Source organism: Oncorhynchus keta, chromosome 2 (assembly GCF_023373465.1).
Source record: "Oncorhynchus keta strain PuntledgeMale-10-30-2019 chromosome 2, Oket_V2, whole genome shotgun sequence".
Lineage (NCBI taxonomy): Eukaryota > Metazoa > Chordata > Actinopteri > Salmoniformes > Salmonidae > Oncorhynchus > Oncorhynchus keta.
The window spans coordinates 14,521,871-14,539,848 of record NC_068422.1 but is presented as its reverse complement, the minus strand read 5'-3'; the positions used below and the strand labels follow the sequence as shown (position 1 = coordinate 14,539,848).

The 17,978-nt window shown below is 43.0% G+C and overlaps 1 protein-coding gene across 2 annotated transcripts; it reads right to left on the bottom strand.

Annotated features, from left to right (window-relative positions):
- Positions 1 to 124: 124 nt before the first annotated feature.
- LOC118372313 (PHD finger-like domain-containing protein 5A) lies at positions 125 to 17,764 on the bottom strand. Of its 2 annotated transcripts, none has more exons than XM_035758155.2 (4): positions 17,632 to 17,764; positions 992 to 1,015; positions 627 to 793; positions 125 to 322 (listed from the first exon to the last, which is right to left on the bottom strand). In XM_035758155.2, exons 1-4 carry the CDS (start codon positions 17,681 to 17,683, stop codon positions 233 to 235), a joined length of 333 nt encoding a protein of 110 aa, XP_035614048.1. In that variant the 5' UTR covers positions 17,684 to 17,764; the 3' UTR covers positions 125 to 232. The 2 variants fall into 2 exon arrangements, with proteins under 2 accessions (XP_035614048.1, XP_035614049.1); XM_035758156.2 differs by lacking the exon at positions 17,632 to 17,764 and adding an exon at positions 1,285 to 1,471.
- Between the last annotated feature and the right edge of the window lie 214 nt (positions 17,765 to 17,978).

Sequence of the window (17,978 nt, the reverse complement as noted above, 5' to 3'; positions counted from 1 at the left end):
CCAGTTTTAGTTTCATTATATGAAATTAGATTTCATTCAAGTGTAAAACTCAGTTCATCCCATAAAATGAACACTAGATAATTAACCCAAAACTACAGGGAAAATGTAATCATGTGCATTGCAATAATGTAAAATAAAGATTTATTGTATTATCAAAACATGTTCACACACAAAGGTAAAAACATTCATACAAAAAAAACAGAAGCAAAGCACTCGTTGGACAGGCCTGTCTTCACCTCTTCTTGAAGCCATACTTCTTCCGTTCATAGAAAAGGTCAGTCTTTGAACTGCCCAAGTTCACAATCTTGGGGCATCCATCTCGCTGTCTCATCCAGTAGAGAGGAGTAGAAAAAATAACTTGTTGGTGTATTCTCACATTACATTGAGATTGTTTAAAATGACTATTACTTGTACAACCACATATCATTACTCAGCATCTCAAACACCTTTCCATTTTTCACACGACATTGATCAAGAACGGAATATGTCGAAGAAGCACAATATTGAATGATTCTGTACGGTTTATTGGAAACCTTGCATACGGGAGCATTGAATGGTGTGAGGGTTTTTCTACAACTTTTATTTATATATATATATAAAAGAGAGAGAGAGAGAGCGAGACTAACGTCTTTCTCCTGGATGGTGCACTCTTTGCAGTAGTAAGCGTCAGACACCCCGGGACCTCCACATATGACACAGCGCCCCTGGTACGACCCGTAGTTGCACTCGTCACAGATGCGCACCAGTGTGCAAGGCCTCACATACGAGTCACAGATCACACACTTTCCATCACCTAGGAGAGGAGGGAAGAGGGGGATGAGACTTTAATGCCGTGGCATTTTGAACTGGGGTAATTAAATATAAAAGTAAACCATGTGTTGATGATTACTGTCTCTACTCTAGGAGTTATGGGGGTAAATTAAAGGGCAGCAAATACACCCTGTATGGGAGAAAGGGACAACATTATGTAAAACATGTTTTTGAAACTTACATTTCTCGCACAATCTTCCAATAGCTGAAAAGTAAACAATAGAACAAACAGTGTGTGAACATGAATAATGTAGCTAGCCAACAAAGCATTGCTCCATAAAGCTAAGGGTTATGCACTCAAGACATCTTACAAGCTCTCAAAAACAAGGGGCTTACCGCCTTCTCCCTAGTTATTAGCCATTAGCGTCGCCCACAACTGCCTCATGTAAACTACAATCCCGACGCTGTTTTTAACATTTAGAAACATCAATAATCACCGCTTGCTATACGGCTTTCGAAACATATAGCGCTTACCTTTCATCAGGGAGAAAGAAACGCACACTTTTTTAAAACAAAACTGCTACGTGTTTCACAGATCCATCCAACAAAACTACACTTCCCGATTCACGCTTACACACATGTGTTCGGAGGAGCATGCTAGATAGCTAATTAGCACAGGTGGTGGCCTCGACTAACATAGACAAGCGTGTAACATACGGTAATGTGAGAACACTAACCCTATCAAGGTGTGTAGACTTTTTTTCTTCTTCAGCATTTCTCGCTGATAAGTAGTTCCTTATGCTTCCAAAACCATACCACAAGCGATGCGTGTTAACTTAAAATGTTCAGACCGAGCGTCGGGGATCTTAACAAAAAAACTCCCCACTACAGAAGACGCCTTTGTCCAATGACTCGTGTTTAATGGAACTGAGAGTCATGATCAAGAGCTATAATCCTACTAGCTAATCTACTTAACCACCATCGCATAGCTATAACGTTCAAATAAAATGTTTTGTCACATGCGCCGAACACAACAGGTGTTACCTTACCGTGAAACTCTTACTACAAGCAATTAACAATGCACTTCAAGAAATAGAGTTAATAAAATTGACTAAATAAACAAAAAGTTTAGAAATATCCAATCAATAAAAAAGTAACAATACATTTACATAACAGCAACGAGGTCATACACAGGGGGTACTGGTACTGAGTCAATGTGCGGGTGGGTGTACAGGTTTGTTGAGGGATGCATAGGTAAATGCATAGATAAATTCCCTAGGGTAGCCGTTTCGGCCCCTTGCTTTTTTCAGTTTTTACTAACGACATGCCACTGACTGAGTAAAGCCAGAGTTTCATGTATGGGGATGACTCAACACTATACTCATCGGCTACAACAACGACTGAAATGACTGCACACTCAACAAAGAGATCTGCAGTTAGTTTGAGTGCGTGGCAAGGAATAAGCCCCAAATATTTCTAAAACTAAAAGGATTGTATTTGGGACAAATCAGTCACTCGACCCTAGACCTCAACTAAATCGTAATACATAATGTGGAAATTTAGCAAGTTGAGATGACTAAACTGCTTGGAGTAACACTAGACTGTAAACTGTCATGGTCAAAACATATTTATGCAGTCGTAGCTAAGATGGGTAAAAGTCTGTATATGATAAAGCGATGCTCTGCCTTTTTAACACTATCAACAAGGCAGGTCGTCACACCTCGACTACTGTTCAGTCATGTGGTCAGATGCCAGAAAAAAATACTTAGGAAAATTGCAATTGGCTCAGAACAGGGCAGCACAGCTGGCCTTTGGGTGTTCACAGAGAGCTAATATTAAAAATATGCATGTCAATCTCTCCTGGCTCAAAGTGGAGGAGAGATTGACTTCATGACTACTTTTATTTATGAGAGGTATTGATTGACATGTTGAATGCACCGGGCTGTCTGTCTAAACTACTGGTACACAGCTCGGACACCCATGCATACCCCACAAGACATGCTTACAAGAGGTCTCTTCACAGTCCCCAAGTCCAGAACAGACTATGGGAGGCACACAGTACTATATAGAGCCATGACTACATGGAATTCTATTCTACATCAAGTAACTGACGCAAGCAGTAAAATTAGATTTAAAAAAGAGATAACAAAACACCTCATGGAAATGCGGGGACTGTGAAGCAACACAAAAATAGGCACAGACACGATAACATACGCACTATACACACACGTACACATGGATTTAGTACTGTAGATATGTAGTAGTGGTGGAGTAGGGGCCTGAGGGCACACAGTGTGTTGTGAAATCTGTGAATGTATTGTAATGTTTTACAATTGTATAAACTGCCTTAATTTCTGATGGACCCCAGGAAGCGTAGCTGCTGCTAATGGGGATCCATAATAAATACACTGCTCAAAAAAATAAAGGGAACACTAAAATAACACATCCTAGATCTGAATGAATGAAATATTCTTATTAAATACTTTTTTCTTTATTACATAGTTGAATTTGCTGACAACAAAAATCACACAAAAATGATCAATGGAAATCACATTTATCAACTCATGGAGGTCTGGATTTGGAGTCACACTCAACATTAAAGTGGAAAACCACACTACAGGCTGATCCAACTTTGATGTAATGTCCTTAAAACAAGTCAAAATTAGGCTCAGTAGTGTGTGTGGCCTCCACATGCCTGTATGACCTCCCTACAACGCCTGGGCATGCTCCTGATGAGGTGGCGGATGGTCTCCTGAGGGATCTCCTCCCAGACCTGGACTCAAGCGAGACATGATGTCTCAGATGTGCTCAATTGGATTCAGGTCTGGGGAACGGGCGGGCCAGTCCATAACATCAATGCCTTCCTCTTGCCGGAACTGTTGACACACTCCAGCCACATGAGGTCTAGCATTGTCTTGCATTAGGAGCAACCCAGGGCCAACCGCACCAGCATATGGTCTCACAAGGGGTCTGAGGATCTCATCTCGGTACCTAATGGCAGTCAGGCTACCTCTGGCGAGCACATGGAGGGCTGTGCGGCCCTCCAAAGAAATGCCACACCATGACTGACCCACTGCCAAACCGGTCATGCTGGAGGATATTGCAGGCAGCAGAATGTTCTCCACAGCGTCTCCAGACTCTGTTACGTCTGTCTCATGTGCTCAGTGTGAACCTGCTTTCATCTGTGAAGAGCACAGGGCTCCAGTGGCGAATTTTCCAATCTTGGTGTTCTCTGGCAAATGCCAAACGTCCTGCACAGTGTTGGTCTGTAAGCACAACCCCCACCCGTGGACGTCGGGCCCTCATACCACCCTCATGGAGTCTGTTTCTGACCGTTTGAGCCGACACATGCACATTTGTGGCCTGCTGGAGGTCATTTTGCAGGGCTCTGGCAGTGCTCCTCCTTGCACAAAGGCGGAGGTAGCGGTCCTGCTGCTGGGTTGTTGCCCTCCTACGGCCTCCTCCACGTCTCCTGATGTACTGGCCTGTCTCCTGGTAGCGCCTCCATGCTCTGGACACTACGCTGACAGACACAGCAAACCTTCTTGCCACAGCTCGCATTGATGTGCCATCTTGGATGAGCTGCACTACCCGAGCCACTTGTGTGGGTGGTAGACCCCGTCACATGCTACCACTAGAGTGAAAGCACCGCCAGCATTCAAAAATGACCAAAACATCAGCCAGGAAGCATAGGAACTGAGAAGTGGTCACCACCTGCAGAACCACTCCTTTATTGGGGGTGTCTTGCTAATTGCCTTTAATTTCCACCTGTTTTCTATTCCATTTGCACAACAGCATGTGAAATGTATTGTGAATGAGTGTTGCTTCCTAAGTGGACAGTTTGATTTCACAGAAGTGTGATTGACTTGGGGTTAGATTGTGTTGTTTAAGTGTTCCCTTTGTTTTTTTGAGCAGTGCACAAAAACTCAAAAAAAAGAAAAGTCCTCTCTGTCAACTGCGTTTAATTTCAGCAAACTTACCATGTGTAAATATTTGTATGAACATAACACGATTCAACAACTGAGACATAAACTGAACAAGTTCCACAGGCATGTGACTAACAGAAATGGAATAATGTGTCACTGAACAAAGGGGGGAGTCAAAATCAAAAGTAACAGTCAGTATTTTGTGTGGCCACCAGCTGCATTAAGTATTGCAGAGAATGTATGCACACATGACTGTAAGTCGCTTTGGATAAAAGCGTCTGCTAAATGGCATATATTATTATTATTATTATAATAATAATAATAATAATAATAATATATGCCATTTAGCAGACGCTTTTATCCAAAGCGACTTACAGTCATGTGTGCATACATTCTACGTATGGGTGGTCCCGGGGATCATTATCTCCTCCTCATGGACTGCACCAGATCTGCCAGTTCTTGCTGTGAGATGTTACCCCACTCTTCCACCAAGGCACCTGCAAGTTCCTGGATATTTCTGTGGGGGAATGGCCCTAGCCCTCATCCTCCGATCCAGCAGGCCCCAGACATTCTCAATGGGCTTCAGATCCGGGCTCTTCGCTGGCCATGGCAGAACACAGACATTCCTGTCTTGCAGGAAGTCACGCACAGAACGAGCAGTATGGCTGGTGGTATTGTCATGCTAGAGGGTCATGTAAGGAAGTGTATCACATGAGGGAGGATGTCGTCTTCCCTGTAACACACAGCATTGAGATTGCCTGCAATGACAACAAGCTCAGTCCAATGATGCTGTGACACACCGCCCCAGACCACGACGGACCCTCCACCTCCAAATCCATCCCACTCCAGAGTACAGGCCTCAGTGTAACACTCATTCCTTCGACGATAACCGAGAACCCGACCATCACCCCTGGTGAGACAAAACTGCGACTCGTCAGTGAAGAGCACTTTTTGCCAGTCCTGTCTGATACAGCGGCGGTGGGTTTGTACCCATAGGCAACGTTTTTGCCGGTGATGTAAGGCAGGTCCTCACCAGACAACAGGCTTACAAGCCCTCAGTCCAGCCTCTCTCAGCCTATTGCGGACAGTCTGAGCACTGATGGAGGGATTGTGCATTCCTCGTGTAACTCGGGCAGTTGTTGTTTCCATCCTGTACCTGTTCCGCAGGTGTGATGTTTGGATGTACCGATCCTGTGCAGGTGTTGTTATATGTGGTCTTCCACGGCGAGGACGATCAGCTGTCCGCCCTGTCTCCCTGTAGCGCTGTCTTAGGCGTCTCACAGTACGGACATTGCAATTTATTGCCCTAGCCACATCTGCAGTCATCATGCCTCCTTGCAGCATGCCTAAGGCACGTTCATGCAGATGAGCAGGGACCCTGGGCATCTTTCTTTTGGTGTGTTTCAGAGTCAGTAGAAAGACCTCTTTAGTGTCCTAAGTTTTCTTAACTGTGACTTTAATCGCCTACCGTCTGTAAGCTGTTAGTGTCTTAACGACCATTCCACAGGTGCATGTCCATGAATTGTTTATGGTTCATTGAACCAGCATGGGAAACCATGTTAAAACCCTTTACAATTAAGATCTGTGAAGTTATTTGGATTTATAAGAATTATCTTTGAAAGACAGGGTCCTGAAAAAGGGATGTAAATAGTCCGGGTGGCCATTTCATTAGTTTAGATGTTCAGTAGTCTTATTTTTTTGATCCTAGACTTGACGCTCCGGTACCCCTTGCCGTGCGGTAGCAGAGAAAACAGTTTATGACTTGGGTGACTGGAGTCTGACACTTTTTTGGGCCTTCCTCTGACACCGCCTAGTATATAGGTCCTGGATGTCAGGAAGCTTGGCCCCAAGTGATGTACTGGGCCATACGCACTACCTTCTGTTGCGCATTATAGTCAAATGCCGAGCAGTTACCATACCAGGCGGGGATGCAACCGGTCAGAATGCCCTCAATGGTGCAGCTGTATAACTTTTTAAGGATCTGGGGACCCATGACAAATCTCTTCAGTCTCCTGAGGGGGGAAAGGTGTTGTCGTGCCTTCTTCACAACTGTCTTGGTGTGTTTGGACCATGATAGTTTGTTGGTGATGTGGACACCAAGGAACTTGAAACTCTCGACCCGCTCCACTTCAGTCCCGTCGATTTAATGGAGGCCTGTTCGGCCCTCCTTTTCCTGTAGTCCATGATCAGCTTGTTTGCCTTGGTCACATTGAAAGTGAGGTTGTTGTCCTGGCACCAGGTGTCTGATCTTCTCCCTATAAGCTGCCTCATCAGTGATTAAGAAAACTTAATGATGGTTTTGGGGTCATGCTTGGCCACGCAGTCATGGGTGAACAGGGAGTACAGGAGCGGACTACGCACGCACCCCTGAGGGGCCCCAGTATTGACGATTAGGGTGGCAGATGTGTCGTTGTTGCTACCCACCTGGGGCCAGCCTGTCAGGAAGTCCAGGATCCAGTTGCAGGATGTGGTGTTTATTCCCAGTAGGGCTGGGCGGTATACAGTATTTTATGATATACCGGTATTTATGCAGGGACCGGTTAGGGTTTTTACTTTACCTTCTATACCAGTATTTGAATGTTTGATTTGTTAAATGTGATACGCCATGTGTAATGTCAATATAGTTTACTTCGCTACTTGAGTCATCTCTCTCTGTTCTCTCTCCATGCCACTTTCCACACAGACCTAGCCACGCCCCGTCACTTAAGGAGCGCATTCGATATTCCTCAACTACGAGACACTTGCGTTCAGTCTGCATGGTCAATGCAGCACATGCAACAATGTTGACGACAACAATGCTGTTTTCACTTTGCTTCTTAATATAAATCCACTAGCGTTCTAGAATGTTACTATTAGTTTGTGTTTCTTACATCAGCAAACAGCTAGTTTGTATTTTTTTAGCAAGTTGCCCTAAATCTTGTGAGAGCCTAATTGTTAGCCGCTAATGCTAATAGCTAGCTAATAAATGTACTGAGTAGGAGCAAAAGTAGCTAGCTAATACAAGTGATGGTGTAGACCTAAATCAGCATGCTGTTTGTGCAACAGTATCTTCAAAATAAAAAGAGGAATAAGCAAAGCAAGAATATGTTAGCAACATGAAGTAGCTAAAAGAAAACATGCAATGTAGCCAAAGCTTATAGGGTCCAGTAGGAAACACTTATCAACACTTTAGTTCCTACCCTGTCACAATAACTCCTCGCCGGCATTTTAATTTGTTGTCATCTCAAACAACACTGTATTCAAAGTGCCCACAATTATATTCTAACTATAGAATAGTCATTCTATTTCCATGATTCCAACAGTTTTGCTGTAATTCGCAAGTCAAATCGCAATTGCAACATTTGGTTAAAAATAAGTTCTACATTATTTGCCCATATCATGCAGCCCTTCGTGGCTGTGTGGAAATTCTCAATTGAGCAGTGGTGTAAAGTACTTAAGTAAAAACAGTTTGAAGTACTACTTAAGGCAGGTTTTTTGGTATCTGTACTTTACTATTTTTGACAAATTGTATTTTTACTTCACTACATTCCTAAAGAAAATACTGTACTTTTTACTCCATACATTTTCTCTGACACCTAAAAGTACTCATTACATTTTGAATGCTTAGCAGGACAGGGAAAAGGTCCAATTCACACACTTGTCAAGAGAACATCTCTGGTCATCTACTGCCTCTGATCTGGAGGACTCAGTGTTGAGTGTTGGAGTGTGCCCCTGGCTATCTGTAAATTTAAAAAGAAAATGGTGCAATTTGGTTTGCTCAATATAAATTATTCATACTTTTTGATACTTAAATGTATAAAATGTACTTACTTTTGATACTTAAGTATATTTAAAAACAAATACTTCTAGACTTTTACTCAAGTAGTATCTTACTGGGTGGCTTTCACTTTTACTTGACTATGACAATTGGGTACTTTTTCTACCAGTGCAATTGAGTGCAGTAAATGCAGAAATGATAAGTGCTGAAATTTGTTTTGGTTGAAGTTGAATTGAACAGTAAAAAACAATCAGAATGGAGAAAGACTCATTGAAATCACTTAGAATACATGTGTTGCCACCCGAGGGTCACACACTACTCATAAAGCAAATGTAGAACGTTTATTATTCAGAAAGTAAAAATAGTATTTTTATTTGATTTAAATACTGTGATATAATATTTTGGCCATGTCGCCCAGCCCTAAGTCCCAGGGTCCTTAGCTTAGTGATTTAAATACTGTGATATAATATTTTGGCCATGTCACCCAGCCCTGTCCCAGGGTCCTTAGCTTAGTGATGTGGGCACTATGTGGGCACTACGGTGTTGAACGCTGAGCTGTAGTCAATGAACAGCATTCTCACATAGGTGGTCCTTTTGTCCAGGTGGGATAGGGCAGTGTGGAGTGCGATTGAGACTGCGTCATCTGTGGATCTGTTGGGGTGGTATGCAAATTGGAGTGGGTCTAGGGTTTCTGGCATGTTGTTGTTGATGTGAGCCATGACCAGCCGTTCAAAGCACTTTATGGCTACAGACGTGAGTTCTACGGGGCGGTAATCATTTAGGCAAATTACCTTCGCTTCCTTGGGCACAGGGACTATGATGGTCTGTTTGAAAAATGTAGGTATTACAGACTCAATCAGGGAGAGATTGAAAATGTCAGTGAAGACACTTGCCAGTTGGTCTGCGCATGCTTTGAGTAAACGTCCTGGTAATCCGTCTGGCCCTGTGGCTTTGTGAATGTTGACCTGTCCAAAGGTTTTGCTCACATCGACTATGGAGAGCGTGATCACACAGTCATACAGAACAGCTGGGGCTTACATGCATGCTTCAGTTTTGCTTTCCTCAAAGCAAGCATAAAAGGCATCTAGCTCGCCTGGCAGGCTCGCGTCACTGGGCAGCTCGTGGCTGTGTTTACCTTTCTAGTGCGTAATAGTTTTCAAGCCCTGCCACATTCCGACGACCGTTTGAATCATACTACATCGGCGCTATCTTAGTCCTGAATTGACACTTCTCCCGTTTTATGGTTTGTCTGAGGGCCTTGTGGGATTTCTTATTAGTGTCCGGATTAGTGTCTTTGAAAGCCAGGTGAACAAACAGAACACCGACCATTTCGAACCCTACGTACCTTTCCAAGCTGGTCACTGGTGCACCTCAGCCACACTCAAGGTCCTAAATGATATCATAACCGCCATCAATAAAAGACAGTCCTGTGCAGCCGTCTTCATCGACCTGGCCAAGGCTTTCGACTCTGTCAATAATTGTATTCTAATCAGCAGACTCAACAACCTTGGTTTCTCTAATGACTGCCTCCTCTGGTTCACTAACTAATTCTCAGAGGGCCTGTTGTCCTGACCTCTGCCAGTCTATGGGGGTGCCAAAGGGATCAATTCTCGGGCCGACTCTTTTCTCTGTATATACCAACGATGCCGCTCTTGCTGCTAGTGATTCTTTGATCCACCTCTACGCAGACGACACCATTCTGTATACATCTGGCCCTTCTTTGGACACTGTGTTAACAAACCTCCAAATGAGCTTCAATGCCATACAACACTCCTTCCGTGGCCTCCAACTGCTCTTAAATGCTAGTAAAACAAAATGCATGCTCTTCAACCGATCGCTGCCCGCACCCGCCTAGCATCACTACTCTGGACGGTTCTGACTTAGAATATGTGGACGAGAGGTCGACCGATTAATCGGAATGGCCGATTAATTAGGGGCGATTTTTCATAACAAATCGGAAATCTGTATTTTTGGGAGCCGATTTTTTATATACCTTTATTTAACTAGGCAACTCAGTTAAGAACACATTCTTATATTCAATGACGGCCTAGGAACGGTGGGTTAACTGCCTCGTTCAGGGGCAGAAGGCAGATTTTCACCTTGTCAGCTCGGGGGATCCAATCTTGCAACCTTACAGTTAACTAGTCCAACGCAATAATGACCTGCATCTCTCGTTGCACTCCATAAGGAGACTGCCTGTTACGCGAATGCAGTTAGCCAGGGTAAGTTGCTAGCTAGCATTAAACTTACCTTATAAAAAACAATCAATCATAATCACTAGTTAACTACACATGGTTGATGATATTACTAGATATTATCTAGCGTGTCCTGCGTTGCATATAATCTGACTGAGCATACAAGCATCTAAGTATCTGACTGAGCGGTGGTAGGCAAGCATTGCGCTGTTTATGACTTCAAGCCTATCAACTCCCGAGATGAGGCTGGTTTAACCGATGTGAAATGGCTAGCTAGTTAGCGCGCGCTAATGGCGTTTCAAACGTCACTCGCTCTGAGCCTGTGGTTGTTTCCCTTGCTCTGCATGGGTAACGCTGCTTCGAGTGTAGCTGTACTCGATGTGTTACTGGTTCGAGCCCAGGTAGGAGCGAGGAGAGGGACGGAAGCTATACTGTTACACTGGCAATACTAAAGTGCCTATAAGAACATCCAATCGTCAAAGGTTAATGAAATACAAATGCTATAGAGGGAAATAGTCATATAATTCCTATAATAACTACAACCTAAAACTTCTTACCAGGGAATATTGAAGACTCATGTTAAAAGGAACCACCAGCTTTCACATCACTGTCAAACGCTCCCTGGAACACTTCAGCGAGCAGGCCTTTCTAATCGACCTGGCCGGGGTATCCTGGAAGGATATTGATCTCATCCCGTCAGTAGAGGATGCCTGGATATATTTTTTAAATGCCTTCCTAACCATCTTAAATAAGCATGCCTCATTCAAGAAATTTAGAACCAGGAACAGATATAGCCCTTGGTTCTCCCCAGACCTGACTGCCCTTAACCAACACAAAAACATCCTATGGCGTTCTGCATTAGCATCGAACAGCCCCCGTGATATGCAGCTGTTCAGGGAAGCTAGAAACTATTATACACAGGCAGTTAGAAAAGCCAAGGCTAGCTTTTTCAAGCAGAAATTTGCTTCCTGCAACACTAACTCAAAAAAGTTCTGGGACACTGTAAAGTCCATGGAGAATAAGAACACCTCCTCCCAGCTGCCCACTGTACTGAAGATAGGAAACACTGTTACCACTGATAAATCCACCATAATTGAGAATTTCAATAAGCATTTTTCTACGGCTGGCCATGCTTTCCACCTGGCTACTCCTACCCCGATCAACAGCACTGCACCCCCCACAGCAACTCGCCCAAGCCTTCCCCATTTCTCCTTCTCCCAAATCCGTTCAGCTGATGTTCTGAAAGAGCTGCAAAATCTGGACCCCTACAAATCAGCCTGGCTAGACAATTTGGACCCTTTCTTTCTAAAATTATCTGCCGAAATTGTTGCCACCCCTATTACTAGCCTGTTCAACCTCTCTTTTGTGTCGTCTGAGATTCCCAAAGATTGGAAAGCAGCTGCGGTCATCCCCCTCTTCAAAAGGGGGGGACACTCTTGACCCAAACTGCTACAGACCTATATCTATCCTACCATGCCTTTCTAAGGTCTTCGAAAGCCAAGTAAACAAACAGATTACCGACCATTTCGAATCTCACCATACCTTCTCTGCTATGCAATCTGGTTTCAGAGCTGGTCATGGGTGCACCTCAGCCACGCTCAAGGTCCTAAACGATATCTTAACCGCCATCGATAAGAAACATTACTGTGCAGCCGTATTCATTGATCTGGCCAAGGCTTTCTACTCTGTCAACCACCACATCCTCATCGGCAGACTCGACAGCCTTGGTTTCTCAAATGATTGCCTCGCCTGGTTCACCAACTACTTCTCTGATAGAGTTCAGTGTGTCAAATCGGAGGGTCTGCTGTCCGGACCTCTGGCAGTCTCTATGGGGGTGCCACAGGGTTCAATTCTTGGACCGACTCTTCTCTGTATACATCAATGATGTCGCTCTTGCTGCTGGTGAGTCTCTGATCCACCTCTACGCAGACAACACCATTCTGTATACTTCTGGCCCTTCTTTGGACACTGTGTTAACAACCCTCCAGGCAAGCTTCAATGCCATACAACTCTCCTTCCGTGGCCTCCAATTGCTCTTAAATACAAGTAAAGCTAAATGCATGGTTGCAAGTTCAAATCCCCGAGCTGACAAGGTACAAATCTGTCGTTCTGCCCCTGAACAGGCAGTTAACCCACTGTTCCTAGGCCGTCATTGAAAATAAGAATTTGTGCTTAACTGACTTGCCTAGTAAAATAAAAATAAAGGTAAAATAAAAATGCTCTTCAACCGATCGCTACCTGCATCTGCCCGCCTGTCCAACATCACTACTCTGGACGGCTCTGACTTAGAATACGTGGACAACTACAAATACTTAGGTGTCTGGTTAGCCTGTTAGAACTCTAGGGGCAGTATTTAATTTTTGGATAAAAAGACGTGCCCGTTTTTAGCGCGATATTTTGTCACGAAAAGATGCTCGACTATGCTTGGTATTTATTGTGTATTAATTGATAGTTTTGGAAAGAAGACACTCTGACGTTTCCAGAACTGCAAAGATTTTCACTGTGAGTGCCATAGAACAATATCTACAGGCAAAACCAAGATGTTTGAGTGACCAGGAAATCAACAGGATTTCTGAAGGCACGTTTTCCATGATCTCCTTATATGGCTGTGAATGCCACAGGAATCAACGGACACTTCCTATCGTTTCCCCAGGTGTCTGCAGCATTGTGACGTATTTGTAGGCATATCATTGGAAGATTGGCCATAAGAGCCTACAATTACCAAGTGTCCCGCATGGTGTCTGCGTGGAAATTGGTGCGCAAAAGTCAGGTCCCAGTATTTTTCCATCCGAATCAGAGAAGAATGCACGCTTCTAGGACTGGCATTTCAATGAAGAGATATATGACCAAACACCTTGAGGATTGATTCAAACAACGTTTTCCATGTTTCAGTCGATATTATGGAGTTAATTCGGAAAAAAGTTCGACGTTTAGGTGACTGAATTTTCGGTTAGTTTCGGTAGCCAAATGCATAGTAACAAAACGGAACGTTGTGTCCTACACAAGCATCTTTCAGGAAAAACTGGACATCTGCTATGTAACTGAGAGTCTCCTCATTGAAACATCTGAAGTTCTTCAAAGGTAAATTATTTTATTTGATCCCTTTGCTGGTTTTTGTGAATGTTGCGTGCTAAATGCTAACGCTAAATGCTACGCTAGCTATCACCACTCTTACACAAATTATTGATTTTCTCTGGTTCTAAAGCATATTTTGAAAATCTGAGACGACAGGATTGTTAAGAAAAGGATAAGCTTGAGGACAGGCATATTTATTTCATTTATTTTGCAATTTTCAGAAATCGCTAATGTTGCGTTATGGTAATGAGCTTGAGGCTGTAGTCACAATCCCGGATCCGGGATGGGGCGGCCTAACAGGTTAGACTGTAAACTCTCCTTCCAGACCCATATCAAACATCTCCAATCCAAAGTTAAATCTAGAATTTACTTCCTATTTCGTAACAAAGCATCCTTCACTCATGCTGCCAAACATACCCTTGTAAAACTGACCCCTACCAATCCTCGACTTTGGCGATGTCATTTACAAAATAGCCTCCAATACCCTACTCAACAAATTGGATGCAGTCTATCACAGTGCAATCCGTTTTGTCACCAAAGCCCCATATACTACCCACCATTGCGACCTGTACGCTCTAGTTGGCTGGCCCTCGCTTCATACTCGTCGCCTAACCCACTGGCTCCATGTCATCTACAAGACCCTGCTAGGTAAAGTCCCCCCTTATTTCAGCTTGCTGGTCACCATAGCATCTCCCATCTGTAGCACACGCTCCAGCAGGTATATCTCTCTAGTCACCCCCAAAACCAATTCTTTCTTCTCCTTCCAGTTCTCTGCTGCCAATGACTGGAACGAACTACAAAAATCTCTGAAACTGGAAACACTTATCTCCCTCACTAGCTTTAAGCACCAACTGTCAGAGCAGCTCACAGATTACTGCACCTGTACATTGCCCACCTATAATTTAGCCCAAACAACTACCTCTTTCCCTACTGTATTTAATTTATTTATTTTGCTCCCCATTATTTTTATTTCTACTTTGCACATTCTTACACTGCAAATCTACCATTCCAGTGTTTTACTTGCTATATTGTATTTACTTTAACACCATGGCCTTTTTTTGCCTTTACCTCCCTTATCTCACCTCATTTGCTCACATCGTATATAGACTTGTTTATACTGTATTATTGAATGTATGTTTGTTTTACTCCATGTGTAACTCTGTGTCGTTGTATGTGTCGAACTGCTTTGCTTTATCTTGGCCAGGTCGCAATTGTAAATGAGAACTTGTTCTCAATTTGCCTACCTGGTTAAATAAAGGTGAAATAAAAAAACGAAAAAAATATGTTCTCATGTTCTAAGCAAGGAACTGAAATGTTAGCACATATTGCACTTTTACTTGCTTCTCCAACACTTTGTTTTTGCATTATTTAAACCAAATTTAAGCATGTTTCATTATTTACTTGAGGCTAAATAGATTTTATTGATGTATTATATTAAGTTAAAATAAGTTCATTTAGTATTGTTGTAATTGTCATTATTACAAAAAAATAAAAATACAATTGTATTTATTATTTTAAATTGGCCGATTAATCGGTATCGGCTTTTTTGGTCCTCCAATAATCGGTATCGGCGTTGAAAAATCATATTCGGTCGACCTCTAATGTGGACAACGATAAATACCTAGGTGTATGGCTACACTGTAAACTCTCCTTCCAGACTCACATTAAGCATCTCCAATCCAAAGTTAAATCTAGAATCGGCTTCCTATTTCTCAACAAAGCCTCCTTCACTCACGCTGCCAAACATACCCTCGTAAAACGTGACTACCCTACCAATCCATGACTTCGGCAATGTCATTTACAAAATAGCCTCCAACACTCCACTCAGCTAATTGAATGCAGTCTATCACAGTGCCACCAAAGCCCCATATACTACCCACCACCGCGACCCATATGCTCTCGTTGGCTGGTCCGCACTACATAGTCGTCGCCAAACCCACTGGCTCCAGGTCATCTATAAGTCTTTGCTAGGTAAAGCTCCGCGTTATCGCAGCTCACTGGTCACCATAGCGACACCCACCCGTAGCACGCGCTCCAGCAGGTATATTTCACTGGTCATCCCCAAAGCCAACACCTCCTTTGGCCACCTTTCCTTACAGTTCTCTGCTGCCAATGACTGGAACAAATTGAAAAAAATCACTGAAGTTGGAGACATATCTCTCTCACTAACTTTAAGCGTCAGCTGTCAGAGCAGCTTACCGATTGCTGCAGCTGTACACAGCCCATCTGTAAATCGCCCATCCAACCAACTACGTACCTCACCCCATGTGTTTTGTTTTTCTGCACACCAGTATTGCCATAGTCCTTCTGTAGCTCAGTTGGTAGAGCATGGCGCTTGTAACGCCAGGGTAGTGGGTTCGATTCCCGGGACCACCCATACGTAGAATGTATGCACACATGACTGTAAGTCGCTTTGGATAAAAGCGTCTGCTAAATGGCATATATTATTATTATTATTATTATTATTATTTCTACTTGCACATCCTCATCTGCACATAAATCACTACAGTGTAAATGCTAAATTGTAATTATTTTGCCACTATTGGCCTATTTATTGCCTTCCCTCCTTAATTTGCACACACTGTATACAGATTTTTTTATTGTGTATTATTGTATGTTTGTTTATTTATTTCATGTGTAACTCTGTGCTTTGCTTTAACTTGGCGAATTCGCAGTTGTAAATGAGAACTTGTTCTCAACTGGCCTACCTAGTTAAATAAAAGGTGGGGGAAAAGTGTCCCGCTCCTTGAAAGCGGCAGCTCTAGCCTTTAGCTCGGTGCGGATGTTGCCTGTAAACTATGGCTTCTGGTCGATGCACTTATTGACGAAGACGGTGACTGAGGTGGTATACTCTTCAATGCCATTGGATGAATCCTGGGAACATATTCCAGTCTGTGTTTGCAAAACAGTCCTGTAGCGTAGCATCCGCGTCATCTGACCACTTCCGTTTTGAGCGAGTCACTGGAACATCCTGCTTTAGTTTTTTTTTATTGTAAGGATAGAAATATGGTCAGATTTGCCAAATTGAGGGCGGGGGAGAGCTTTATGTATCTTTGTGTGTGGAGTAAAGGTGGTCTAGAGTTTTTTCCCCCTCTGGTTGCACATGTGACCAGTGATGCCAATTTAGCAATTCTGTTGAGCAACTTTTCAGACTACCCTGGCAACTTTTTTTTTCAAACAGTACCTAAGCAACAAATTTAGCCACTTTAAAAAAATGGATTTGCAACTTTTGAAAAGTGACTTAAACGCTAAAATGTTCCCTCTAAATGACACAAAAACGACTTTCTCTGTCACACACTCAGTCACAACACACGTGCCTGGCTGCAAAAGTGCATTGTGAGTGACGTCAGCAGCAGGCGCTCAGCTCGTGCACGGCAGCAGAAGGCCTGCAGCAATTTCAGCAAATTGCAAATCATTGTTGGCTGACTGCAACAGCAGTAGGCGTTCGACGAGCCAAACCCAATGAATATAGTTGGTCAAGAATGTGGCCACTTTTTATTTTTTTCGATGGCCAGTCAATTTGTGTAACGTAATGACGCAGTTTTACGTTATCACGCAATGACATCACAACGTCATTTAGTAACAAGTCAACCTGCCTCTAGCAACTTACCCTGAAAATGAGCTGGCAACACTGCATATGACATGCTGATAGCATGGGCGGGTGCAATAACGTTAATGGGTTGGTGAAGAAGCAGGTTATGGTCATGAACACAAGCATTTCGCTACACCCGCAATAAAATATTCTAAATATGTGTATGCGACCAATACAATTAGCAAATTAATGTGCTAACAGTATGCTAACTGTTTCTAGCAAGCTATCTTATCTAGCCAGACACTTTTAACAAAGGGCAAGAGCTCGGCACTTATTGCTTATTAGAAGTAAGTACTAATGCAATGATATGCATCAAACATCAAATAAACACCTTACCAACACCAGCTTGTTTTCTACAAAAGATCAAATCTGGATGATGTTTAGCCATTCTCGCGAACGGAGGGAATACGATAGTTATTTTGAACTTTCAACTTTGACCCACAGAAACACGTGACATTTGAACTTTGTATTTAATTTAAGTTTAATTTGTTTTTCGGATCATATCATTTTTGTTTATTTCACGTTAGTTAAAATTACTATTGCTATGGACATGTCAGTGAATTAATCCAGCTAAATTCAAGGAGTGAATATTACATATGAAACGCACAGAATTCATCCCATGGTCATTTTAGCTACATTAACAAAATATTAGATTAGACATTTCAGGGTTTCATTTGTGGCAG